The sequence below is a fragment of the Megascapheus bottae genome, chromosome 38, assembly GCF_031878675.1.
Source record: "Megascapheus bottae isolate mThoBot1 chromosome 38, mThoBot2.hap1, whole genome shotgun sequence".
Lineage (NCBI taxonomy): Eukaryota > Metazoa > Chordata > Mammalia > Rodentia > Geomyidae > Megascapheus > Megascapheus bottae.
This window is the reverse complement of record NC_143546.1, coordinates 3,148,283-3,174,761: the sequence shown is the minus strand read 5'-3', so window position 1 is coordinate 3,174,761 and position 26,479 is coordinate 3,148,283. Positions and strand designations below refer to the sequence as shown.

The 26,479-nt window shown below is 44.1% G+C and overlaps 1 protein-coding gene and 1 long non-coding RNA gene across 3 annotated transcripts in view; one reads left to right on the top strand and one right to left on the bottom strand.

The window, feature by feature from the left end:
- Trpc7 (transient receptor potential cation channel subfamily C member 7) overlaps nucleotides 1-26,479 on the bottom strand; it is a 109,148-nt gene that overhangs the window by 23,901 nt on the left and 58,768 nt on the right. The window contains exons 3-5 of one of the 2 annotated variants that reach the window (XM_090325393.1): nucleotides 24,393-24,557; nucleotides 14,616-14,832; nucleotides 4,037-4,270 (exon numbers count right to left, since the gene is read on the bottom strand). In XM_090325393.1, coding sequence (XP_090181519.1) covers nucleotides 4,037-4,270; nucleotides 14,616-14,832; nucleotides 24,393-24,557 — 616 coding nt within the window. The remainder of the gene's footprint in view (nucleotides 1-4,036; nucleotides 4,271-14,615; nucleotides 14,833-24,392; nucleotides 24,558-26,479) is intronic. The other variant, XM_090325394.1, reaches the window with a different exon arrangement.
- The window catches only part of LOC150041830 (uncharacterized), a 64,006-nt gene continuing 41,601 nt past the window's right edge, over nucleotides 4,075-26,479 (top strand). The window contains exons 1-2 of the long non-coding RNA XR_016533697.1: nucleotides 4,075-4,208; nucleotides 12,424-12,540. This is a non-coding gene — a long non-coding RNA (uncharacterized LOC150041830). The remainder of the gene's footprint in view (nucleotides 4,209-12,423; nucleotides 12,541-26,479) is intronic.

Below are 26,479 nucleotides of genomic sequence, written 5' to 3'. Positions count from 1 at the left end.
GGTCTTTTTCTTAGGCCAATCTCAACACCCAGACGGTGCCATGCTCTTGAGATATTCTAGCTCATCTCTCTGGAACATGTTCCCCTCCATGCAAGGTCTGACTGGTTCACAGTCTTCTCTAAGACTGCTTGGAAGTCTTCCATGACTCCTACAGGCTGGTCAGGATCTCTGTTCCCTGGACACACCTGTCATGACTACTGTCACTAGCCATCTTGAGCTTCATTCTATTCATCTGTATGTCAGTATCATCAGTCTTACAGGTGTGTGTGTGGTGAGGGTGGCATGAAATCCCATATGCCTCTTGCCGAGCCCTGAGTCTGGCACCCAGCAGGTTCCAATCAATGCTGGTAACACGACTCTTAAGCCACTCATCAGAACAAATGAGCTCATAGCAGGGCAGGAATCACCTAGAGAACAGAAAGTGTGGGATGAGAAATTTGCTCTTCCTTCATGGAGCCCAGGCCACACAAGCCGTGACCAGTCAGGCAGGGCTGTCAGGACTGTTCTTTTCCAGGTTGCAAGCATCTTGAGAATGATCCCAAGCTGGGCTAACTCAGCTTATGGTGACCAGTGACTGACTGCCAAGGTCAGAACAGACCCATAAAGCATTCCCGTTGCAATCCAAAAGGAGCACAAGGCTGTTCCCATCACAAATCAGCTGCCTGCTCTGTGTCGGGGTACAGATGGAGTCTTCAGTGAGGATAACACCTCCTTTCTGGGAGAAGCGTGTGTGTGTGTGTTTAGTGTTTGGGGGAAATGCTCTAATCAGCCCTGTTTCTGGAAAAGGAGAGGGAAAAAAAAGGCAACAGTGTTCCCGTTGAGAAATGCTAAGTGAAACTTAAATTGAGAAACACTGAGAAACCTAAATTAGTTCTTACTCTTACATTAGCTGTAATTTTCACAACAGCCCTGTAGAGTAGATATTATTATTGCCATTTTATAGATTGGATTGGGGGTATGGGGTCCTTTTCAGAGCTCAGTAAGTGCAAATAGAAAGGGTATTACGTAGAAATTCTTGCAACCCCCAAGGGAGATGAGGGAAGGAAGGAATTTATACTTTATTGGCAAAGCTGGACTCTGCTAAATAATTATAACAACAGAGAGCAGTAGGGAAACCTTTAGTAAGAGAAGCCAGACCACAAAATTTCAGGTAGGGCATTTGAAATTACATTTTGAACGAGAACAACATTATGGATTCTACATTCTCATCAAGGCCATAACTCAGAAGCCCTAGAAAGGCAAGTAAGGAGAACAAATTATGTCTTTTCTAATAGGTCTGTCACCCTGTATGGATAAATAACACATTTGAATAACACTCTTGCCACCTTATCTTTCATCTTCAACCTCGGCTGTAATACTAAAAGCTACTCCCATAATCTACTCATGATTGATTGATCTGTTTGTCCCATCCTGGTGACCAAGTCAGGACTTCAAGTAGGAAATATTTCTTCTTGGACTAGCTCATGTGGGCTGGTGATGGGTAGACACAGATAGCATTGGAGTGATGGAGACAAAAGCAACTTCATCTCTGAGCTGTGGTCACAAGAAACATTTTTTTTTTTTGTAGGTCATGGGGCTCGAACTGTAGACCTCGGTGCTGTCCCTGAGCTCTTCAGCTCAAGGCTACTGCCCAAACCCTGAAGCCACAGCCTCACTTGCCATTTTCTAGGGATTAATTGGAGACAAGAGTCTCACGTTCTTTAGTGCCCAGGATGGCTTTGAACCTCGATCCTCAGATCTTAGCCTCCTGAGTAGCTAGGATCATAGGAGTGAGCCACCACGCCCAGCTGAGAAACATCCTTTCACAAGTAGGATAATTGTGGAGTCTCGTCTATTTGTTGCTGCAATGCTTGTCCACAAGAGGGCACTCGTCCTCCACAACTGGTCCACGTAAGCAAAAATAAAAGAAATCGAGTTCCAAAAGATTTCCAAGGGCAAAGGGTGAACCACAAAAGCAATACTCTGGGCGAAAAGAGACTTAATACAATTCACGAAGGAATCGAAGTCTCAGGTGGACAATTTTGACATCAAGAGCAGTGCCATTCTTCTTTGCTTGATGTTCCCTGGGCAGCAAAGGAGGTAGGGGTGGAGCCATGAGCTCAATTTGCTTGAAGAGAAGTCTGAACATGTTAAACCAACACATGGTAAGGGAGAATGGGGAGTAGTTGCGTTTGTAATACTGCCTGGCTCTCTCCCTTTCTCAGAGGGGTGCCAGAATTTGCAGGGAACATAATCTATATTTAAAATTTTGCATTTCATAGTCAAGTTGTCTACGGATATTGCTCTACTTGACCAAAACATTCCGTAATTACGAGATCTATCTGGTTTCATCTGACAGGGACATTTGACATTCACAGTAGCTGCTATTAATGAACACTATTTTTGTCAGTTGTGGGGCTTGAACTCGGGGTCTGGGTGTTGTCCCTGAGCATTTTTTGCTCAAGGCACTATAGTGCTCTACTACTTTGAGCCACAGCACACTTCTGGTTTTCTGGTGGTTACTTGGAGATAAGAGTCTCACACACTTTCCTTCCTGGGTTGGCTTTGAATGGTGATCCTCAGAACTCAGCCTCCAAAGTAACGAGGATTATAGGCTCGTGAGCCACCAGCTACTTTTCTTTTTCCAGTTAAAAAAAAAGTGTTTCATTTCTTTCCTCTTTTCCTACAAGAAGCTGTGTGTCTGAGCAAGAATATTACCTAAGCAGTAGTATTGATGATTATTATACTTTAATGATCACTTAATATTTTCAGAGCATAAAGCAAAACACTAGTTTGTTTAAAAAAAACTTTTAGCATACTATCGTTGTGTTACACAGGAGAAAATGGTGATCCCTAAAGGTTAGGTAAACAAGATGTAAACTACTAAATTGAGCTTTGAATCCAGGCTCTGTTCAGTTCAGGCCAGGATGTTCTGCTACAGAAAGCAATCTTGTATTTCTGGTACTATTGCTAAGCCCTGCCATGAAAAACGGTATTCTTCGGCTGTGAAATAGAAACGAAAACGACCAATTTTGCAGCGCTGTTGTGAGGATCAGAGTTTATGTGTATAAAATGTCTGCACGGCTGCTGGGACGGTGTAAGTCCTCAGTAAAAGGCTGTTTTACCTTTTATTTTTATTTTTTGAACGATTCCCAAAGTCTCCATTTTATTACCTGAGTTGGTACAGCCATGTGATTTGAGCGACTTTAAAGAATCTGTCTCCCCAGGAGAAAAGAACTTGGAAACCATAAATGCAGGCTTTCTCTTTGCAATAATAATAATAATTAATAAATAATAATAAAGCAAGGGGGCTTCAATAGGAAAGAAAAAAAATACTTTTTGGAATTTATATACCTTTAGTACTGGATTCACATTAGAAAAAGAAGTTTCTTAAAAACAAAAACAACACAAAAAAACCCCAACAATCCTCTCCCCCCAACCCCCAACGCGGGAAAACCCCCATTCTTTGCTAACACAGGAAGATTTCTGCATTGCTGGGATTCGAACTCACGGCTTTCAACTGTTCCCTAGGCCTTTTCATTCAGAGACAGCACTTCCGGCTTCTTGGTGGTTGGTTGGAGTCTCGTGGGCCTTTCTGCCCGGGGTTGGCTTCGAACCGTGATCTTACCAACGAGCCAGCGGGACTCAGGCCTCGAGCCCAACCACGTCACCGTCACCTTCCCAGCGGGCCCCGGGGCAGCGGAATAAGCCACTTCCGGCGGAAGCCAGGCGAGCGGTGACTCGGCCTCGGCCAGACACGCGCTGGTCCCAGCTCCATAAGCGCGGTAGGCCACTTCCGGCGGAAGTGCACTAAGCCAAGCCGTGACTCAGCCGAGGCCCCGGCAGGCCCAGCTGCGTGCTGCTCCGCTCCCAACTCACCGTAGGTGAAGTAGGCCACTTCCGGCGGAAGCCAGGTGAGCGGTGACTAGGCCTAGGCCAGACACGGGCTGTTCCCAGCTCCGTATGCGCAGTAGGCCACTTCCGGCGGAAGTGCGCTAAGCCAAGCCCTGACTCAGCCCCGGCAGGCCAGCCGCGCGCTGCTCCGCTCCCAACTCACCGTAGGTGAAGTAGGCCACTTCCGGCGGAAGCGAGGCGTTGCGCAGCGAGGCGTGCGGCACGTGCCGGTCCACGTAGAGCTGGGCCTCGCTGGCCTTGAGGAAGGCCATGAAGCGCGCCGTGAAGGAGGCCACGAAGACGGACAGCATGCCGAAGTCCAGCAGGTTCCACAGGTGCAGCGCGTACTCCCGCGGGCCCTCCGCCCAGATCTCCTTGCACTCGGACCAGATCATGCCTGCGTGACAGGAGCGGGGCGCCCGGGTTTCAGTCGCCTCGGGTGGGGCGGGGGTGGGGGGGTGGTGGGACTCGAACCCAGGGCCTGGGCGCCGGTGCCCGAGCTGTCCGGCGCTCTACCCCTGGAGCCACACAGCTCCACGTCCGGCCCTTGGGTGGTTCCTTGAGGGTTTTCCAGAACTTTCCCCGCGTTTTTGACCACTGGAGGTCAAATGTCACAGAGACCCCTCTGGAGGGAAGGTGACCCGGCTGTGTCACCCTTTGGTTGATGCTTTCTTTTGGGGGGTATGGAGGGGGGGGAGAAGTATGGTTTCTGGCATTTAATGCCTCAAGGAGCCATTCAGGTGATACATTAAATATACTTATTTTATTGTTATTATTATTTTTGCCAATCCTGGGGCTTGAACTCAGGGCCTGGGCACTGTGTCCTTGGGCTTTCTCAAGGTTAGGGCTCTACCACTTTGAGCCACCGCACCACTTCTGGCTTTTTCTGACTCTGTGAGTCCTGAGGAACCCAACCCAGGACTTCATACAAGCACTCTACCATTAGACCATGCTCCCCGCCTCCCAAATATACTTAATGTAACACTGGCTGCAGGAAGTCCCGGGGCCAATTTTCCCATTCCCCCCCCCCCCCCCTTTTCCATTTTTTTTCAATGAGCTTTATTTGGGGGTTATTAAATTTTCTTTGTTTCTTGATGGTACTGGGAGTTGAGTTTAGGATCTTATGCTCTCTCACTTGGGCCTGCTTACTCACAGCTGGTGTTCTGTCATTTGACCCATACCTTTAGGCCTGACTTTTTTTTTTTTTTCCCTAGTTCATTGGAGATGGGAGTCTCGGGCACTTTTCTGACTTAGCTGCCTTTGAATTGTGAGCTTCCAGGTCTCAAGCCTTGTGGGTAGCAGAGATTACCAGCATTAGTATCAGTGCCCAGCTAGATTTCTTTTTTAAATAATGGGTTTTAAATACATTCTCTCGTTGTCAAGTACTAAACAGCATGGAAGTACACAAACAAAATGGTACTAGTGCCTTCGCATGGGCTAATATTTTGCTGTTTGTCTTTTGAGACCTGCAATGCCTAATACTGAACTATCTTATGTCTCTCACAGGTGAATATATAACTACGGTGTCACCCCCCCCTTCTGTCTCTCACAAGTGAATATATAACTACGGTGTCACTGTCCCCCCCTATGTCTCTCACAGGTGAATATATAACTATTGTGTCACCCCCTCAAAGCTTCCAAGCTTTTGTTTCAAGAGAGTTAAAGTCAGTGAAATGCTCTGCAGATGCCAGAAATACCAGATATCTGAACCTAATTACCCTCCCACCTTCATTTTGCTCCCCACTACACTGCCCAGGACTCCCTCTGGCCCCCACAACTTCTCCAGTTGTCACCAGGGGTTCTCATAATTCTGACTCAAATTCACCCTGCCCCTTTCAGTTCTCAGTTTCATTTTCTTCCCCCATGAAGCGTGGGTCACATCCCATTCACTTCCCTCTTCAGAGACCTGCAGTCTATTCCTTAGAGCCCCAAGAAAAGGCCAACTGCAGAGCTAAACCGTGCAACTTAGTGATCTTCTCTATGCCTTGTACACTTTGTACAGAAATAGCCCAATAGGTCTCCAATAGGCCCCCTAAACAGTTTCTTTTCCCTAAACCGCAAACTCAAGCACATGTAATCGATTTTGAGGATCCCCTTGCTGAAAAAAGCTTCGAGTGAGGGATGATACTGAGAGCAGGCAGACAGTGATGGGGGCTCTGCTGTGTCCTGAGCTTGGCACACTTGGGCACAGTCTCACCTCTGGGCAGCTGAGAGCCATGAGCTGATTTCTGGTACTTTTCTGGGACCCTCCCAGAGACTGTTTTGATCAGTGTTTCCCCTTCAAATAAAAGGAATTGAAATGTCTTTCCAAGGCAAAAAGCAATTTTGGGAGCAGTTGTTTAGAGAAGAGTCATGTTTCTGTTTGTGGAGGATCGAATTGGAGTTTCTGTGACAGGAACTAGCCAAAGCCACTGTGGATATATTCATAAGACTTCCCCTCCCCCAGCTCATGCCTTTTTATATTTTCCCCTAGGAAAACCACTTTTCCCTAGGAAATTGGTGTGATAATTTAGCAAACTCATACATTTCTTAATGCCGAAATATACTTTCATCTATTCCTATGCAAATAAATGTTTTGGAAGTGTTATTAGAGAAACCATTACAGGCTAGAAAACAAATATGTTTGTTGCTTTCTTCTTCCTTCACATGAAAACTCCTAATGTCTTCGTGGAATTTCTTTTAGCTAGGCTTTGGATGGACCACTGGCTTTCACTTAGGGTAATTAGCTTTTATTCAGAAAACCCTGGGCCACTTGCTGGCAGCATGACTTTGGGTCCCTTGATTTGAGGTGAAGCTCCAAGTTTATACATGTAAAAATGAATGAATTGAGGTTCTGGAGTAACTTCAAGCCCTAAAAGCTCTGGATCTGTAATGCAAATTATTTACAGAAAATTGTCTTCTCTGATGGGTAAAGTGGCACCTCATTGGGCATTACAAATCACTTCCTCCATGCTCAAATGTCCTCAGCTTTCCTAGATTTAAATGTTAACTCACCCAACCTAATTTAAATTATTCCAAGGCCATAAGTAAAAGTAACATGGACTCATGGGGTTGAGCTGTAGAAATGCTTAATGAAAAAAGAAATGTGTGAAATTAAGTACTTTAGTGAATAAAATTAGGTCGCATGATTCCAAGGTGCCAAGGGTAGTTTAGGATTTTATATTGGAGCAGAGCGTCGGGTTTAAATTTTTTTTTCTTCTGGTCTGTCAATCAAGTAAGTGTTTAGAGTCCAAGGGCCCAAGGGGTCAGGATGCTGGATACTTGAGCTTCCTTCAGACCACAAGGGATGCCTACACCCCAGAGAACAGGGTCTCTGGTAATGAGGAAGGTGCCTGGCTGGCAGAGGACTGGGCTTGGATGTAGGCCACCATAATAATCAGAAGGGCTCCCCCAACTGAAGTACCACCCTGGCATGGGGGCTTCCCATACTCTGTCCAGGGCCTTGAATCTGCCTCTTTATCCTTGGGCCAGCTTCTCAAGACTGGTCCTAGCATAAGGAAGTTCAGGAAACCTACAGGAGAGAGGACAAGCCTAGAGCCCTTGAACCCCGAGCCTTAACATCCAGATATCTCACTGGCAGGTCCTATGCAAAAATCTGGACCTCAGACAGTTTCAGGGTTTGTTTGCTTTCCATGCAGAAAGAGGATATTATAGGTTCTGATCTTTCTTAAGAAAGCTCCTCTTGTTCCACTTCCTTTTTCCTAATTATAGCAGCTTATAGTTCCTGAATACTTTGTAGGTGCCAGGCCAAATACTTGACATATACGGAATCTTCTTAACCATCTGATAAGTAGCAGCTGTAATTATCTTCAGTTTAAAGATGTGTGCAGCAACAAGTCAGTTGCCCAAAGCCACAGAGGCCGTCTAGGCTTCTTGCTATCGGCTGTGCCATTTCCTCCATATGCCACCAGGCACAAACATATGCTCACAGGCCAGGAACTTTGGGTTAGGTAGCATTCTAAGGTTACCATAAGCAAGATATGACATCTTCCAGTCTAGTATGAGAGACAGATGTGTCTACAACTAGCAGAGCTGCTTGGTAACAAAGCGTGTTTTATTAAACACGTCCAGAGGGCTGGTGATGGGGGACAGAGAGCAGGGGGTTAGTACGAAGACATGCGTGCATGTGTAGCACCTGGCCAGCCATGAGTCTGTTGACTCAGGGAAGGGGGTGAGGTCATGGAGGGGGTAACCCCCCCCCCATGAAGGTTGAGCAACCATCAGGTCGGTGAAGGAAGGTACTCTCAAAGTGATAGCTTTAGAAGTGAGGGAACGGTAAGGAGCTCAGTAGAGTCCAAGGGCCAGGAAATGGATGTAAAAGATGCTAGTGAAAGGCCACCAAACTGAAAAACCCCTTTAGGTTGAGTTAAAGAGACTGGGGCTCTCCTGGTACCATAGGCAGTCTCTAAATGCGGTGAGTGGGCAGTGAGGAAATGTGTGTAAATTGTTTGGGATCCTTGGTTTGGAAACCTGAAAGCGAGTCTTAGCCCATGTAACTTTACAGTATTACTCTTGGCCAGACTGGAGCTCAGACTCAGCACTATCCTTAGTGGTGTATAATCCTGGGTGTGTTGGGGCCAGGGAGAAGTTGTACTCTTCTATTTTACAGGTGTTACAAGTGGAGCACTGAGAGGCCAGGCCACCAAAGACAAAAGGACACAGCCCCAGGCCGTCCCTTTTTCTGGCCTTCAGATGTATTTTTCTACTGGCATTTATAGCTTATGCCATCAACTGAGTTTTCGATGCTTCTGCATCTGTTTATGAAAATGTTGCCAAGTTTTCTATGAGGCTTAGGCAGAGTCTTTCATGAAAGGATTCTATTCCTAGATGAGGCTTCCTGACCTGCAAGCCTCTGAGGGCTTTCTGGGAACCACTAATGTTCTGGCACTGTTCCCTGACCTCCAGAGATACACTGTCCAGTGGGGGAGGCATTAAGCTCTTCAGCTGCCTCCCCCAGCATTATTGCTTCAATGGAGGCAGCGAAATGGGCACTTGCTGTTGGGAATCCTCCATGCTGGAAGGGGTGATGGTGTCGGGGATTCACTTAGCCATGCACTGCGCATGCACCTAGATAAGACCCTCCTCTGCTGCTTGCGTCTTCTCCTTTGGCTTCCTTGTAGGGTGGCCTCCTGGATCCTCTGGCTCTCTGGCTCCGTCTTGTCTCTTTGTGGCTTCAAACTCTTCTGCTCATGCTTTAATGTCATAGCAATATAGAATTTTCTAAACATTTCGTTGATAATTGGGTAAAGCATGGGGAGGGAAGGAAGAATAATATATTTATAATAATTGGGTGTAACTGGCCTAGAGGGAGCTGTCACCAAGGAAAATCCTACATGCCCAGTGCAAGGAGGAGGGTGGAGAAGAGAACTGCCTCACCCAGTGGCCACTGGGAACACCAGATGGCAGAAAACACTAGAATAAGCCACGGAATTGTGTGACTGTAGACATGCTAATGTCATTAAAGATGACAGAAGCAGAATATATAGCCTTGTCAGACGTATCAGCTGTTACTAGACCAGCTGGGTGCAGTGGCTTATGTCTACCGTCCCAGCTATTCAGTAAGCTGAGATCTGAGGAATCATGGTTCAAGAACTAGCCCAAGCAGAAAAGTTTGCTAGACTCCAACTAATCAGCCAAAAGCAGGGCTGGAAGCCTGGCTTAAGAGGTAGAGTACCATCCTAAACAAGTAAGAGAGGCCCTGAGTTTAGACTCCAGGCCACCAAAAAGGGAGAGGAGAAGGAAAGCAAGAAGAAATAGGAAAGGGAGGAGGCAGGGGACACCCTTGTAGTTTTAGATAGATTGGCTTAAAAATGTCTCACCTTTTCAGCTGGGTGCAGTGGCTCATGCTTAAAGTCCTACCTACTCAGGAGCCTGAGATCGGAGGATCCTGTTCAGAGCCAGCCTGGGCACTGAAGACTGTGAGACTCATATCTCCAATGAACCACTAGAAAATCCGGAAGTGGTGCTGTAGCTCAAGAGGTAGAGCTCAGGGACAGCATCTAGGCCTAGAGTTCAAGCCTCACAGCCGACCGAAAAAAAGTCTCACTTTTTCAAGGAGACGTTTGAAGGACTGGCACTATAGCTCTTTGTTAGTGCGCTTGCCTAGCATGCAAGCCCTGGGTCTGACCCCAAGCAATAACGCACAGAGACACAGATACACACACTCATGCCCTGAAGATGTAAGGGAGAGTCCTATGCTACGCCTGAAGGAAGAACTGTCCAGTTGTGGGCACAGCCTCAGCAGGATTCTGAGTTGGAAAGAATGAAGCAGTGAGGCCCTTGGGATTGAAACAGAGCGAGTGGTGGGAAAAGATCCAAGTGCTGGAAATCACAGGTGCCAAGACACTGAAATGACCCAGGCTGTTGTAAAGACTAACGTTGAGGGAAATGGGAAGCTATGAAAGAATCCTGAAAATCCACCTTTGTTCTCCAAAGGAGCAGGCTTTGTTCCTCAGAAAGGAGCAGGCTGGCCTTTAATAAGAGTCTTGTGGTTCTCTTTAGCTTTGTGGAATGGCAATGGCCTGTGTCTTTTCATAAACAAATCCATGTGAAGATCGGTGCAACTGTATTTGAAGTTGATTCAGGCCCTTTTTGGAACAGAATTCCAAGACACTCTCAGCAGAGCTTGCTCCTCTGAGAGGGTTAGATGCTAGATTTCACTGTGCTCTAGCACAAAGAACCTTCTGGACACTCAAATCTGCTTCCTAAAGACTATTGTTACTATTAGATAGTTTTTATTTTTAAATTGGTGTTGGGGCTTGAACTCTGGGCCTGGGCGTTGTCCCTGAGCTCTTCTGCCCAAGGCTACCGCCCTACCCTTTGAGCCATAGCCCCACTTCTGGTTTTCTAATGATTAATTGGAGATAAGAGTCTCATGTCCTTTAGTGCCTGTGCTGGCTTTGAATCTTGATCCTCAGATCTCAGCCTCCTAAGTAGCTAGGAGTATGGGCCTGAGCCACCATGCCTGGCTTATTAGAGAGTTTTCAAAACCAGTTTTATGTATAACCCTTTCCTAGTACCTGGCAAAGTACCTGGTATATTTATTGAGGAAAAAAGGATAAAATGCAAAATATTCGCAAAGAACTTGTCTAAATGTAGCTGTCACTGCATGAGTCACCTCCTCTCCCTGCCCTCAATTTCGCCTTCCCACCTGGATGTGTTCCTGGGAAGGCCTGGTCCCCTCCTTGGACACCAAATCGGTTACCTATTGAGACCACTGCTTCCAGAGTTGGCGGTCAGGTCTCAGGCCTCTCATGTCACCTGCTCTATCAGCAGCGTTTGACACAAGTGATTGCTCTCTGCTGCTGGGTATAGGTGCTTTGACTGACCTAGTCACCACTCTTGTAGTTTTCCTTTTACCTCATCTCCTTTGATGGATACTTCTTAAGTTGCCATACTGTAAACGTTAATACACTCTGTGGCTTGATCCTTAGTTCATCTTTCCACATTCCAAGTCAAGTTGGTCTCATATAATTTACTTGAATACATGAATGTACTCAGGTTGATGTTTCCTGCCCTAATTTCTCATCTGAACTTTAGACATTTATATCTATTTGCTATTTGACATTTCCTCTTCATATCTAATATATGTTGCAAACTGAAGTCTGACTTGTTTTTCTCCTCCCTTCTTTCCCGCCCTCCACCCCTCCCTCCATCTCCTTTCTTCCTCCCTCTTTCCCTTTCTCCTCCCTCTCTCCTTCTCTCCCTTCCCTCTCTCTCTCATTTTCTGCTGGTACTGCGTTTTGAACTCAGGATCTTGTATTTGCTTATTTTCTTGTTTGGCTTGCTTACTTAGCTGGTGCTGTACCACTTGAGCCATGACTCTGGGAGGTGGAGTCTTGTCGATTTTTCTGCTTGTTCTGGCATTAAACTGTGAGGATTACAGTTGTGAGCCACTGGCACCCAGCTTGTTATACAGTTTCTTGTACTAAAACATTGGGCTTTGTCCTTGACTGCTTCCTTACTCCAGGATACTATATTTAATCTTATAGTAAATATCATTGACTTTTACCTTCAAAATGTGGTTACCATCTGCTACCTTCTCACACTATTTTCTGTCTGAATTACGGCAGTGGCTTCCCAGCCGTTTTATTGCCTCTGCTGTTGTCTCACATTCATCCATTCTTAATGTAGTAGTCAGCTACCCTTTAAAAACTAAAGCCTTGTGGTATCACTTCTTGCTCAGTACTGCGAGGCTCTGGCCCCATCTGCCTTCATCTCTGCTGCCTTCCTCTGGATTCATCTATTCCAGCCACACTAGTTGTAAGCACTTCCAGCATGGTGGAGATTCTAGGCTTTAACACATATGTTTCTAGTAGATTTCTCGCTTTGTCAGAATATGGAGGTAGGAGTGCATGCTTTTACCTGCTCAGCTATTCTGATAAGGTGAAATTTGAAGACCTAAAGGAAGAGAGGAAAGCAAGTCATGCAGATGTTTATTCTGCTTTTCTTTCAATCAAAACAGTTTGGTTACTGACTGAATGTGTGAAGATGTTACAGAGTCATCATTTACCTCTCAGTTTTAATCAAGGCTTTCTGATTCTCTTTTAGAAAAAGTGGCCCAGACTTCTGTCTCCAACCATGCTGGTGAAAGAAGATAAAGAATGTTTTTGGACATTGGAATGGGAGACCAGGATTGTGATCTCCGGGGGAAGGGGCATAAATGAGGTAGGTCCATGATGGTCCTTGGTTTTTGCATCTGCTGTGTGTGAGAGGGAGCTTTGAAGCATAGTAGGCAGCATCACTGGGTTGAAGAGGCAGAGTCTGTAGTTCAAGTGATTTGCTATTAGGTAGCAGAACTCCAAAAGGTACTATGTAAACACAAACGAGGGAGCAACCAACCAAGATAGGAAAAAGGAAACAAAAGACTACAGAAGTTTAAATAGGGGGTCTATTTGAATGCTGAAACTAAAACTTGAACACATAGAGTACAGTTTTATAAACAGGTGCCAGGGGAGCTCTGAGCAGAATAATCTTCAGGTCTCTCTAAGGCTGAGGAGATAGCCGAGCTTTGACCACCCAGAGTTGAGAGTCCTTGATGAGTACCCAGGACATTCAGACGTGAGTCTCAGAAATGACTAAACTGGAGATAAGAGTCTCATGGACTCTCCTGAATGTGCTGGCTTTGAACTGCCATCCTTAGAACTCAGCTTTCTAAGTAGCTAAGATTATGGATATAAGCCTTGGCACCTAGCTAGTTGTTTGATTCTTAGAGCTTTCAGGTTGTATATCCTTTAATTTGAAACAGGCTGTGTGTTACATTCTTTTCAAATATTTGTACTTTTGTGCTTTCGTTGATTAAAGGCATAGACACTTTGACCTCGCATATTGTTTGACTCATGTTTATGCATACAGACGTGATGAAAATTGTAGCAATATTGGATTTTAGTCAAAAAAAATAGAGGATGAATATTATTAAGCCAGTTTACTTAACAGATCAAGTTTTGATATTATATAGTTAAGGTTGTTTCGGATTTTATTATTGTTTTTGTTTTTGTTTTTTGGCCAGTCCTGGGCTTGAGCTCAGGGCCTGAGCACTGTCCTTGGGTTTTCTGAAGACTAGAACCCTACCCCTTGAGCATAGCACTACTTCCAACTTTTTCTATGTATGTGGTACTGAGGAATTGGACCTGGGTCTTCTTGCATGCTAGGCAAGCACTCTACCACTAGGCCAAACTTCTGGCCCCTGCATAGATTTTTTTTTTCCCCAGTCTTTTGAAAATTTGTTTTATTCAAGATATTTTTTTTATCAGAAAACAACTTTTAGGATGTAAAGCTTAAAATTTATTAAGGCTGTACTTATATATAATAAGTACACGGCTTTGACAATAGCTCACTTTTTTCTGCTGAGACGTATATTTTTTAACCAATCACTTTTGAAGTTTTCAGTGTTAGAAAAAATCTACAAGATTTTTCTATGTTCAGCTTTAGTCATTGCAAACTTAGCTTTGTTTATTCCCACTAGTAACAGTTTTGAAGAATTGTGTAAAAGATAGATAGCCCTTCTTAGTTTATTGATGGGGAAATTGGGGATTATTTTCCTCGGCAGATCTTGGCAGCAGAAATTATTACCACAAAGAAATTCTACAGTCAGTATGTTCATTTACACAATTAATGAGGAAATGGTCCTCTTTAAAGTTTAGACATTTATTATCAAAATTCTACTCTATTAAAATACATCTTTTAAGCCATGCAGTTGTATACCATTTTTTTTTTTTGGTAAGTCTTGGGGCTTAAACTGAGCACTGTCAAGGCTAGAGCTCTACCACCTGAGCCACAGCTCAGTTTCTAGCTTTTCTATGTATGCGATACTGAGGAATCGAACCTAGGTCTTTGTGCATGCTAGGCAGACATTCTACCACTAGGCCACACTCCCGGCCCCTGTGTACCTTTTCTTTTTCTTTTTTTTTTTTTTTTAAAGAGAATGGTTTATCGAGGCCTCTATAAAATTGTTTTTAAGTGATCCAAATATATGTTTCCTGAGCAAAATCACTTTTTAGTCACTTTGAATGAAAAATACTTAGCACATTTTCTGTGAACACTTCCTTTCCAAACTGAGATTTCTGTTATGAATCTGTGCAGCTCACACATCAGCACATGAAGAGGCTGACTTTGCTTGCAGTTGTTTCCTCACACTGGGCCTATCAAGAGTGTACTCACAACGGGAAGGAGAGTGGAAAAGTTTAACCACACCACTTTATAATTAGGGGAGGAGAGGATAAAGGCTAGAGCCCCTTGCTTACCTAAGACCCACTTCATGATGAGCATTTCTGTCCAGGAGAACTGTGTGGTTTTCACTCTGAAGATCTGTTTTGGGTAGTCTGTGAAGGTTTCATTGGGCAGGGTTTTAACACCTTCAAATCGGTCGGATGCGTTCACAACTAACAATCCCAAGAAGATAGTAAAAGAAACCGCGTGGGCCACAAACTTCATGAAAGGACTCCTCAGTGTTCTTCCTAGCTGGAAACAAACATTATATAAGACATGTTAAACTGACAACCCTCGCTGCATACAGGTCTCTATAAAATAGCATCAAAGTTTGACTAGAGATATCTCCCCTCTTAGACAGAAATGGCTAAAGGAACCCATGCATTTTTTTTCCTAGTTGGCTAAATCTTTTTGTTACTTTATTGTTTTCCCTCTTCAGACATCTTAGGGTGAGACACTTAAGAGGAAGGACTCGAACACATAGACCTAATCATCTAACATCTTACTGCATAGATACCCCTAAACCCATAGATAGGATTTTATGCCCTTCAGATCTGGGACAAAATAATGTGTCTGAGTAGATTTCACAATTAAAAAGACATACTTTAGATGTGCTCCATTGCTGTTTAAGCCATTTACTTAGGCTTCGTGCTTAGCTTATTTCTTTTAATCTGTTCTAATATCTTGAGGAATTTACTGCTAGATAACTGCTTAGTTTAAATAAAGCTTGATATTCAGTTGCACATATTTCATAATTTCTGTTTTGGTTTCATTTTCAACTTAGGGACTTTTCCTTTCCAGACAGTCCTTTTTTATGCTTTGAATAATTCTAGACTAAGGCAAGAGGACCTCAAGAATTCTAGGGCAGTCTGGGTTTATAGATAGTGAGTTTGAGACTTCTTTGGGCTACCTAGCGAGATTTTTATTACAGTAAATGTGTATAGGAAACAAGGTTCATAATAGTATTCTGAAAAATTTTGAAATTTTCCTTACATACTAATGTTAATTTGCATAACTTCCCCCAAGCCTAAACGGCTCTATTAGAGAGCAAGAACTGCTCACGTAGGGTCCGGGAGTTTGGCCTAGTGGTAGAGTGCTTGCCTAGCATGCACAAAGACCCAGGTTCGATTCCTTGGTACCCCACATACATAGCAAAAAGCTGGAAGTGGTGCTGAGGCTCAAGTGGTAGAGCTCTAGCCTTGAGAAAGTCCAAGGACAGTGCTCAAGCCCTGAGCTCAAGCCCAGGACTGGCAAAAAAAAAAAAAAAAAAAAAAGAACTGCTCACATGGCCTGTCTCTCATGGTCTCCACCCAGAGGGCTTTGAGATCTTGGAAGACTCATGATTCCTTGCCAGGATGGTTCGTAAAGTCACTTGGGTCTCTTTCAAGTCACTGTCATCATCACTACCTAAGCACCAAATCTTAGCCCTCACCCAGGGAAACTAATAAGACAAGAACAAATGTTTTCTGAAGCTCAGCTCCTTCTCTAAGGCAGACATTGATTATAACTGGTGGCTTGATTTATTGATATTTGCATTCTGCCCCATTCCTGAGTCCTGGAGTAAAGTGTTATTTGGGGCAGGGAGGAGGGAGCAGGGGGAGGGATAGAATTGTGGTGCAACAGAAGACAATTTCAGGGGTTTCTTAAGGTACAATCTTCCTAATTATGATTGTGTTCAACATAACATTTGTAAATCAGATGACTTGATAATGTGCTTTCAATGTACTTCAATATGATAATCATCTACCTTAATTCTTAGTGTAACATGATTTATTATGCATCTTCAGCCATAGAAGTATGTCCTTTGAAAAACTCATAACATGTTATTTTTTTAATTTTAAATTATTTATTTCAGCAAGACTGAGGTTTTAAGCTCAGGGCCTTGTACTAGTTAGGCCACATGCTCTACCACTTGAGCCATGCCACCAGCTCTGTTTTTATTGTTCTGAGAGGTTCTGATTTTATCTGGCATTTGAGCTGGGATTACACGTGTGTGCCATCATGCCTAGGTTTTTTTTTCCCAGTCATGGGGCTTGAACTTTGGGCCTGGGCGCTGTCCCTGGCCCTACCCCTTGAGCCACACCATCATTTCTGCTTTTCTAGTGATTAATTGGAGATAAGAGTCTCAAGGTCTTTAGTGCCCAGGCTGGCTTTGAACCTTGATCCTCAGCTCTCAGCCTCCTGAGAAGCTAGGATTACAGGCGTGCGCCTCTGCTCCCAGCTTGCCTAGTTTTTTGAGTAGTGTATTACTAACTTTTTGCTTTAGTTGACCTCAGACTTCAGTCCTCCCAACTCTGCCTCTCATGGAGGTGATTAGGTTTTATTTTAAATCTGGATGGTAGGAATGCCTGACTGTTTTGGAAGTTATCTTTATTCACATGCAGATTTTCTTATGCCATGAGGAATAACTTCATAAATGTAAATGTGTATTTGATAACTACATACCCACAAGTATCCTACAAATAGCATGATTGCACTTGAAATGTTTGTCATGAATGTACTGTAGGCAGGTGTCCTAATTTTAAATATGTATATGAGGACAAATAAAATATGGTAGGTCAATGATCACTGAATTAAAGCCATCTCTTGATTTATATGAAATCAGCTAGTTTGATTTTCATTTTCAGCCATTTTGCTAGTGATGTTGGTATATTGGGGTTCTGTGTTCTTACTGAGACCTTGGATTATTTGGTGCATCCAGGAGACACGACATCCTTAAATAGTCAGCACATTGTTTTCTGTCACTGTGTCCATTGCATGTAGACTTTTTCATTTCTCTTTCCATGAGAAGCAGAGTAATGACTGGGGGAGGTTGAGGATAGGGCAAGGCATACCAGATCGTGTGTGTATGTGTGTATGCATGCATGCACGCATGTGGGTGCCAGCAGGCACATGTGTGTGTCCTGATGGTTCCCAGGAATGTCAGAAAAAGCCGGCATGTTATGGGATAGATGAAGCTCTTAAATGAGTGTGCGTGGTTTTCCTCTACCCTTTATATGCAGGCTCTGCATCTGTCCTCTATGGACCACCCTGATGAAAACATGGGTATTCCCCCATTTTGCTACTCCAGTTTGGAGTTCTCTTTGATACTTGTTAAACATTTGCTATCTTCTCCAGGAGATGAGTCCATAAAATTATTATATTTATTGCCAAATGTAATAATAATTAAAACCCTCTGGTGATATATGAATTACCATGTATCTAGGCCACCAAGAGGAGAAATAAGATTATGATGCACTTTTCCTGTTCTCTTGGGCTTGAAGTAATCTTTTTAAGTGGTAAAACTTCGATAAAGGTTAGATGAGATCCAATCATACCATTGGCCCTTTCCTCTCCTCTCTACTCCTCTCTCATCCTCTCTTTCCTCCCTTCCTCTCTCCCTCCCTCCCTTCCTTCCTCCTTCCTGTCTGTCTTTGTGAAATTCTGTAACTTATTCCCAAATATAATTTCAAAGTAACTTGTCCTTGGGATACCTACCTCCTTTAATGATGTTACCAGATGATTAAAAGGGCAAAAGTCAAACAATATGTGCTAACAGCTCTTAACTTCAGAATCATCATAGCTGGGTCAGGTACCATCTTTAGGTTTTAGATTGACGGTAGAGCTCTCGTAAGCCATAGTCCATTTTCCCTGCACTGCAGAACCTGTCTGAAAACTGCTAGAGCAGCATCTTGGTCATGGGTGAGAACATAGTCAGGAGCTGAGAACATAGCAAGGCATCTAGTATGCTCTTTAGGATCTAAGTCTCCAAGCTTTCCTTAAACTTCTTGGGTAGTCTTTTACTTTGAGAGGTAGATGAGTGTGAAAGTAACTGAGTAGTGTCTATGAGTTAGCTTCTAACAAATTGCATTCATAGATCTTTAGTGATGGGCACAAAAACTTCTGGGCCCCTGAACTAAGCCCAAGACGCAAGAATAAAGGGTAGCTTGTGCGTCTCCACATCTCAATAAAGTAAGCCTATGGCTGTGCTTATGGGACATGAAACTGAATGTGATTTTTTATTTTTTTTGCCAGTCCTGAGCTTGAGCTCAGGGCCTGAGCACTGTCCTTGGATTTTCTCAAGGCCAGAGCTCTACCATTTGAGCCTCAGCGTCACTTCTGACTTTTTTCTAAGTGTGTGGTACTGAGGAATCGAACCCAAGTCTTCGTGCATGGTAGGCAAGCACTCTACCACTAGGCCACGCTCCTGACCCCATGAAACAGAATGTTTTTAGGATCTTTTCCTCCCTCAACTGATAATGTAATCCTACGTTTAGTCAGATGCCAGTCATCTCAACCATGGGCTGAAGGGAGGAACATTTCAGAAGCATTCCAGAAAGAAACATGCACTCTAAAAAGGCTTAGTGGTTCCCAAATGTTATGAAAGATCCTGGCTCATTAGTGGTATGTTCTTCAATATATCACCCCCAAATTCTTACTGAAAATGCCTAGTCTGAGGCTTAGGAATCTTCTCTTTTATGAAGGCAGCCGCCCATTAAGTATCTCAGATGAGGAGATGCTCATATTACAATGGAAATTAAGCATAGTGCTGCAGGCTGGAGAGGTGCTGAGTGACAGTGGATTTACAAGGTAGGTTTCTTTCTTTTTCTTTTCTTTTCTTTTCTTTTCCTTTCTCTCTCTCTCTCTCTCTCTCTCTCTCTCTTTCTCTCTCTCTCTCTCTGTCTCTGTCTCTCTGTCTCTCTGTCTCTCTCTGTGTGTCTGTCTGTCTCTCTCTCTCTCTCTCTCTCTCTCTCTCTCTCTCTCTCTCTCTCTCTCTCTCTCTCTCTCTCTCTCTCTCTCTCTTTCTTTTGGTTCCAGGAGCTTGGACTTCAGCTCAAGGCTACTGCCCTACCCTTGTGCCAAGCCCCACTTCCAGTTTTCTAGAGGTTAACTAGAGATAAGAGTCTCAGGTCCTTTTGTGCCCGGGCTGGCTTTGAACCTCGATCCTCAGATCTCAGCCTCTTGAGTAGCTAGGATTACAAGCGTGAGCCAGGGTGCCCAGCTACAAGGTAGGTTTCTAATGAAAGAAAAAGGAGGGGTTGAGTTTGCCATCCTTATGGAGATTTTGGCTTCTCCTTTCTACAAAAGTCCTGCTAGCTCTAAAATTCTTAGTCAAGTCAATCTTGCGGTTAGTCAGCAGGATAGTAACCATTCAAGATTGTAATGCTTCTGAGGTACCTAGAGGCGTGTGTGTGCCTGTGCATGTGCGTGTGCATTGAGCATCAGTGTTTTAATCAAAACTCCAGCTGGTTAGTAAGTTCATCCCTTAGTATATCAGTTTCTTTTGTAAAATTGAGGTGAAGACGTTGCCTCTTACATAGGGTTGATGTAAACAACAACAACCAAAAAAATCACGTAACTTCCTCAAGGCAGTTAGAACAGTGTGTAGTTCATGGGAAGCATTTAATATGTGGTATCACATAGTCAGAGAATTCTCCTGAAGGGGAACAGAAGAGGCGCACGTAGATCAGCATTGACAAGGCAGACCCACTTGAGTCCCCATGTGTCCATGCCACAAATATGTGACTGGAAGTTATACATGACACCGGCAGTGGTGGAGGTGGACTAGAAGAGTCTGTTTTCCTCTTTAGAGTTACTCGACTCCTGGTGTGGAGAAGCAGGCAGAACTCTGTGGTTGGAGCTAAATGGAAAAGGAAGGGAGTGATGTTGCAGGCGTCAGACTGGGCTCAGTGTGAAAATGACCAGTGTCAGGCAGGGTGTCAGGTGTGAGCTCACCTTCTGGACTTGTGTGAGCATTCCTCCAAGGCCACGATGCAAACATTGCTTCATGACCTTTGGACTCTAGCGTGGCTGGGGTGCGGGGGCACATTCACAGACCTTTGCAGTCACTATCCTGTCTGAGTTGGCTGCTGCCCTGGGTGAATCGAAAACTTCTCTTTCAAACAGGAAACTTGCTAAGGCAAGGCTGAGATCTTCAAAAGCTGTTATTCACTAGATGTGCTTGTTGGGGCTAGGGAAGAGGGTAAAGTCCAGTACTCTGATGGGCTTTCAAGCAAGAGTTATGTGGCAGTAAGACTGATAGACTGCACACCACTTTCTGTTCTGATGTTGTTTACCCATCTCCCAACCTGATTTCTGAAGCTAATTTTTGGGATAATTAGCAGCAAAGGTTAATAGGCACTGGAGAAAGCAGCTTCTCTCTCTCTTTTTTTTTTGCCAGTCCTGGGCTTGAGCTCAGGGCCTGAGCACTGTCCTTGGATTTTCTCAAGGCTAGAGCTCTACCACTTGAGCCTCAGCACCACTTCCAGCTTTTTTCTATGTATGTGGTACCAAGGAATCAAACCCGGGTTTTGCTGCATGCTAGGCAAGCAAGCACTCTACCACTAGGACAAACTCCCAGTCCAGCTTCTTGTTTTGTATTTCCATCAGAGCATGTGCAGTTCCTGAACGTTTTCAGGATGCTGACTTCTCCTTCAGTCTACCTGCTACCCAGTTGCTGCTTGGACCCCTGAGGATGGCTGATGGAAAGCAGCCTGGTCAGCCATAAAGGCCCTCTGGCACTGGAGCCCTTATGTGAGGATAAAGAACTTTCTAGAAAAAGACCTGTGCATATCCAGGTTGTTGAGATTGTACCAGTCTCGCAGTGCCCTGCCTGGCCTCAGCTGTATTGGTGATGACACTGAGAAATGATGAACACGGTGATTCTTGTTTTCTTTCTTTTTCCTTGGCTGACAAGCCTGTCCCATGCTCCCTGCCTGAACTTATCATTTGTACACATCTGTGACTTGATCACTTTCTTTAGCTAACATTTTAGTAAGCCACACTGTTGACACCCTTAGCTTTATAATCTCATTCAGTAGTCTTTCTGAGGGACTCTCTGGAACTTAAATAAAAATAGAATTGATAGCTTTGGAAATTCAATAGGAAGTTAATAATGAGTTCATCTTGGCAGGCTAATCAAATAATTTTGGTGTGCCTAATAGTCCCTAAATTAGGACAGCAACTGTTAGGAAGTAAATGCACCATTAGGTTGAAAACAGAAATCTCAACATTTGCTAGGCACCAATGGACATTAGCCAGTTGACGAAGTTGGACAGTGATACGTTAGGAATATATTTAGAAGAGACTATATTGAGTTCTAATTCCTTTGCTGGAGGTATCATAATGTTATTGGAATCTGGAATTTCTGGAATGACATTGTCATGATTTTATAGAAATAGCTATAAAGGCAGTGACCTGATTGATAGAAGGAATCAATCTATTAGCCCATTTCCCCGCGTGCCCACTCCTGGGAGGGCATGGTCTCCGCACATCAGGAGCCTTAGAGAGGGCTACTTGGTCACATGGTAGATGGGACCGCTCTGTGATTCCCAGCAATATCTCTGGCAGACCTGAAAAGGATTCTTTCTAAATGGTGAAAGTGAAAGCTAAAAATACCTTTTCTATTCTATCTGTCCTTTAGCTGCCTCAAAGTAAGTTCCACAAGCTCTTTAATGAGGGAATCTTTCCTTGTAATGAGCAGCCCCACCAAGAGTCTCTCATGCCACAGACTAAGGCTTGTGATGCTGCAGCTGGCATGTGCCCCCTCTGCACTGAACTCAGACTTGGAATGGTCCCTCCATGTTTATTCTGAGTACCATAGATTTCAGTTGCCCTGGAAGATTTGCGTATGCCAAATGTCGGTCAGCTAAGTATCTGAATAGAGAAGAGGAGCCCCAGGCAAGGGCCATACTTCCTCACAAAAGTAATCTTCAGAAAAATTCCTGTAGACCAAATGTTTGTGTCATGTATTCGTTCTTTGAGTTTACTGGGTTCAAAAGTGATAGAATTCCTTTCTCAAAACCATGTAGTTTTCTTTTGGTTGCGCACATATGTATATTTTGCCAGGATTCTGCTCATATCTAACTGCAGCAGCAACAACAAAAATTAGCCAGCATCTGGTACACTTTTTTCTGAATCTTTCCTTCTACCATTAGGCAGAAAGGAAGCAACTCAGTTTGTCTAGTCCTACGTTTCTAGAAGCTGTCACTGTTAGCTTTATACCCAGAGATTCTCACAGTGTTGCTGATTTGTTTGTCTAATGATTTAATAGCATAGAATTTTTTTTGAGACTCTGAGTATGTGTAGCAGTAACTATTCTGGTCCTTGAGGTCTGGAATAAGGCAATGTTCGACTTCTATAGATAATCTAGATAATTCTGGCATCAAAACATATGCCTAGAGTGAAAGACCTGCTCCAATCCAGCCCTAAGTCTCGGTTGGTTTATTTTCATTTTCTGAGTTTTTCAGCACATGATAAAGGGCATGAAGATTGCTTCATATGTGTATATGTGATTTGGAGATTTTATAGGTAGAAGTCCATGGTATGAGACTGTCATATACCTAATGCTCTTATCATAAGTAAGGCAGAATAGTGTAAATAGCCAGTGTTAGGGTTTTCACTTTCAGTGCTATTCTGGGGAAGGAGTTTGAGGCCTGGCCTCGCACTGGGACTCCTCACCTATTGCCCGCTTTGCTACATGACCTCAGAAGCAGCCTGCAGTCTTGGGCCCATCATGTTGTCCTGAGTGCTCTATATAAATGGATTTGACAGGAAGGTCAACTCAGGAATAGCACGTTTATTAGCTGCATCATCTGATCAGTTTTTCAGTGGAACTAATCACCCTGAAGGCACACACACACACACACACACACACACACACACACACACACACACTCGAGCACGTTCATGCACGCGCATTTCTGGTTATATGTTGATTACCTATGATTAATTCCTTTGAAAATGCATCACTAGGTGAATGTAGTTTTGGAGCCTTTAAAGACAGTCTTAACCCCGTGAAACACGTTTCATCATTTCTATGTGGATTAGTCTTTTAGATACAAACTCTTGTCTGGAGCTGGAGTGCTGGTACTTTCTTTGGCTGTGACTCAAATATCTGCCCTATGGGATGGTGAAGCAGGTAGAAGAATGGTTTGGTACCTGCAGATTCTGTCCTTTCCTCCTGTCACCAGCCCTCAATTTGACACTCTTCGTTGGATCCAATCCAGCCCTTCCGAGCTTTTCTTTTGCCTTTTGCCCTGCTGTAACCGAATGAATTGCCCATTTAGGCCAGAGCCTGACCATGGACGCTTCATAAATGAGGATGGTGTTGCATTGGGGCTGCAGTGCCTAGCATGAGCTGCAGCGAATCCTCAGCCTCGCAGTTCATTCTCATTTCTCATCCTCACTTCATACCGCACGCAAGGTAAAATGTGATAGAGGGAGTAAAATCCAATGATTAGGACTTGGTGAAGAGACAGTACTCAAAAAACGTGGGCTGTTGCTATTACTGTGATTATAATGATTGTACTGTGGGTTTGGAGGGCATGCTTAGCACACTGCATGATTAGAGGAGGAAAGTGCCCTTATTTGTTCTCAGTTCTGTTATTGATTCATTTAGATGATGCCTCACATGTTCCAATGTCCCATTTTGTCATTTTTTTCTCTTTTTAAAAAATGATTAAAAAACTGGTCTTAGAATTTTTCTTTGTATGTGGTTTTCTACTTTTGCTAAGTAGGTATCTCAGAACTATTTACCCTTCTGCCTTTGCCCTGCTTGTCATACTTCTTTCCTCCCTCTCTCCTCCTCTCTTCCTCTCTCCCTCTCTCCCGCTTTCCCCCTCTCCCTCTCCTTCTCTTCCCTTTTCCCTTTTTTGGTGGTACTTGGGATGGAACTCAGGTTCTTATGTATGCTAGCCATGCTCTCTATCACTAAGGCACATCCCCAGCTCAGGAGAAATATCTACAGCCAATTGGAACAAAATGGACTTGAGATGCTGTTAAGAAAAGAGAAGAAACAACTGTGAATGCCATGCACCTTAAGCAGTCTGTACCTTGCTGCACGGAGCAATCCAATAGGCTATGGCGAGAAAAGGGAGGCCTATGGAGACTCCAAAGACAGCCAGGAATTTCACAGCGATAGACTGTTGACGTAAGCCTGAGAGATTTTCATACCACATGGTAAGCAATTGCTGCTGACAGTTAGGATGAGCAACGAACTGTAGAAACAAAACAAAAACAGAATGTACAGGAAATGGCATCAGTAGCACTTGAACGGCACTGGACAGTTACTAAGAGTAACCTGAGGTGGAAAAGTCTCATCCTGGGGTGCTGATCTGCATGTTGGCCCTACCGTATCGGGGCAGCTATCTACAGGAATGGAGGGGAATCAGTGGGAGATGACTGGAGGCCAGAGCTCTCTCAGGCCTGGCTGACCTGGGCTTTTACAAACTGAGAGCCTGCAGAAGTCTGAGGCACACACGCACACACACACACGGCAACTTTTGGGTGAATGCTTATCTCCATGCTGGTCATCAGATCATCTTTGGCAGAGTTCATTTGTGAAGCAATATGGAAGAATGAATGAGTCATAAGAATGTTTTTAGAGACAGAATTTGACTCTATCGTTTATTGGCCTGACCAGCTATGTCCCATGAACTCTCTGAGTTCAACATTCTCATCTGCAAAACAGTGCTTCTCTCATTATCTTAGAGGATCACGTGAGATAATGATAGAAAGGTTCCTTTCCATTTTCCTAGCATCTCTAGAGCTCTCATTAAAACTCCTGCTCACTGTTTTCTCACTGAGTCTCAGTGGTGGCCTACCAGGCTCTGTGAGGTTGGTGACATGTTAGAGTACTGTTATACTGTATCCCTGAGGGTTGGTGACATGTTGGAGTGCTGTCATACTGTATCCCTGAAGGTTGGTGACATGTTGGAGTGCTGTCATAGTGTATCCCCATGTAGCCCCTTCTCTGGGGCTGCATTCTCACCACCACCGTTGTCTCTTGTGTTTGAGTGAGAGGTTTGCAGCTATTTTATTAGGTGGGTAGCCTCACCTCCTCTGGATATAGTTTATTGGATGAGCTAAACTAGGCCATCATGTTTTGTTTTGTTTTGTCAGTTGTGGGGCTTGAACTCAGGGCCTCGGTGCTGCCCCTGTTTTTTCACCCAAGGCTATCGCTGTAGCTCAGTGTTGAACTACAGAATCAGTTCTAGTTTTCTGGCGGCTAATTGGAGAGAGAAGTCTCATAGACTTTCCTTCCTGGGCTGGCTTTGAACTGTGACCCTCAGGTCTTAGCCTCCTGAGTAGCTAGGATAAGAGGTGGGAGCCCCTGGCACCTGGTTGGTTCTAATGTTTTGTCCACTGGGTACTTAGGACTATAATGAGAGAGTTTGTCTACTTGATCAACAGTTACCATGAGATCTGAGCATCTCTTGTCTACTGTGGAGATTGCTTAGCAAAACGAGCCAGGTAGAGAGACAAAAGAGCATGGAGATGTGCGGAGAGAGACTGAGTTGGTGTCTGGCCTTCTGTGGGGCCCAGCTCCATTCTGCTCAGTGGGTCCATGAGATATCCCATCAGAGACAAAACCTTCCTTCTTCTTCTTCATTAGCATCATTGGTTTGAGCTGCTTAAAATGAAAGACTTCCTTTTCTGCCCATAGTTGTTTTGTAGACATACTTGGTTGTTTGGCTTGTGTCCTAAACAGTGGAGACTGACAATAGCCATTATTTAAATGATATACACTAATTTATTGTTTCTCTTATGACAAGAAGAAGGCATCATTTGCTTTTGGCAAGCCTGTCCTTTGCTTTTACTCAAGCTACCCAGAAGCACTAGGACTTGACTGGAACCTACAGAGCAGGAGATGATAGACTAGGCATATTTCAAGGGGCCTGGCTTTCCAGCCGATTACTCTGAAACATGATGTACCCATTTTCATCTCATTGGCCTCATTGGGTCTTAAGGGGACATGTACATTAATTCCTGGGAAATGTGAAATATTCCTCTTTCATTATAAGAACATTATAAACAGAACTATCTTACAATTCGCTGTGCATGTTCTTGTTTCCAGGTTCTGAGAACTCAGAGTAGCAGCAAATGAGCTGCAAAGACACTAGCAAATCAACCGATTTGG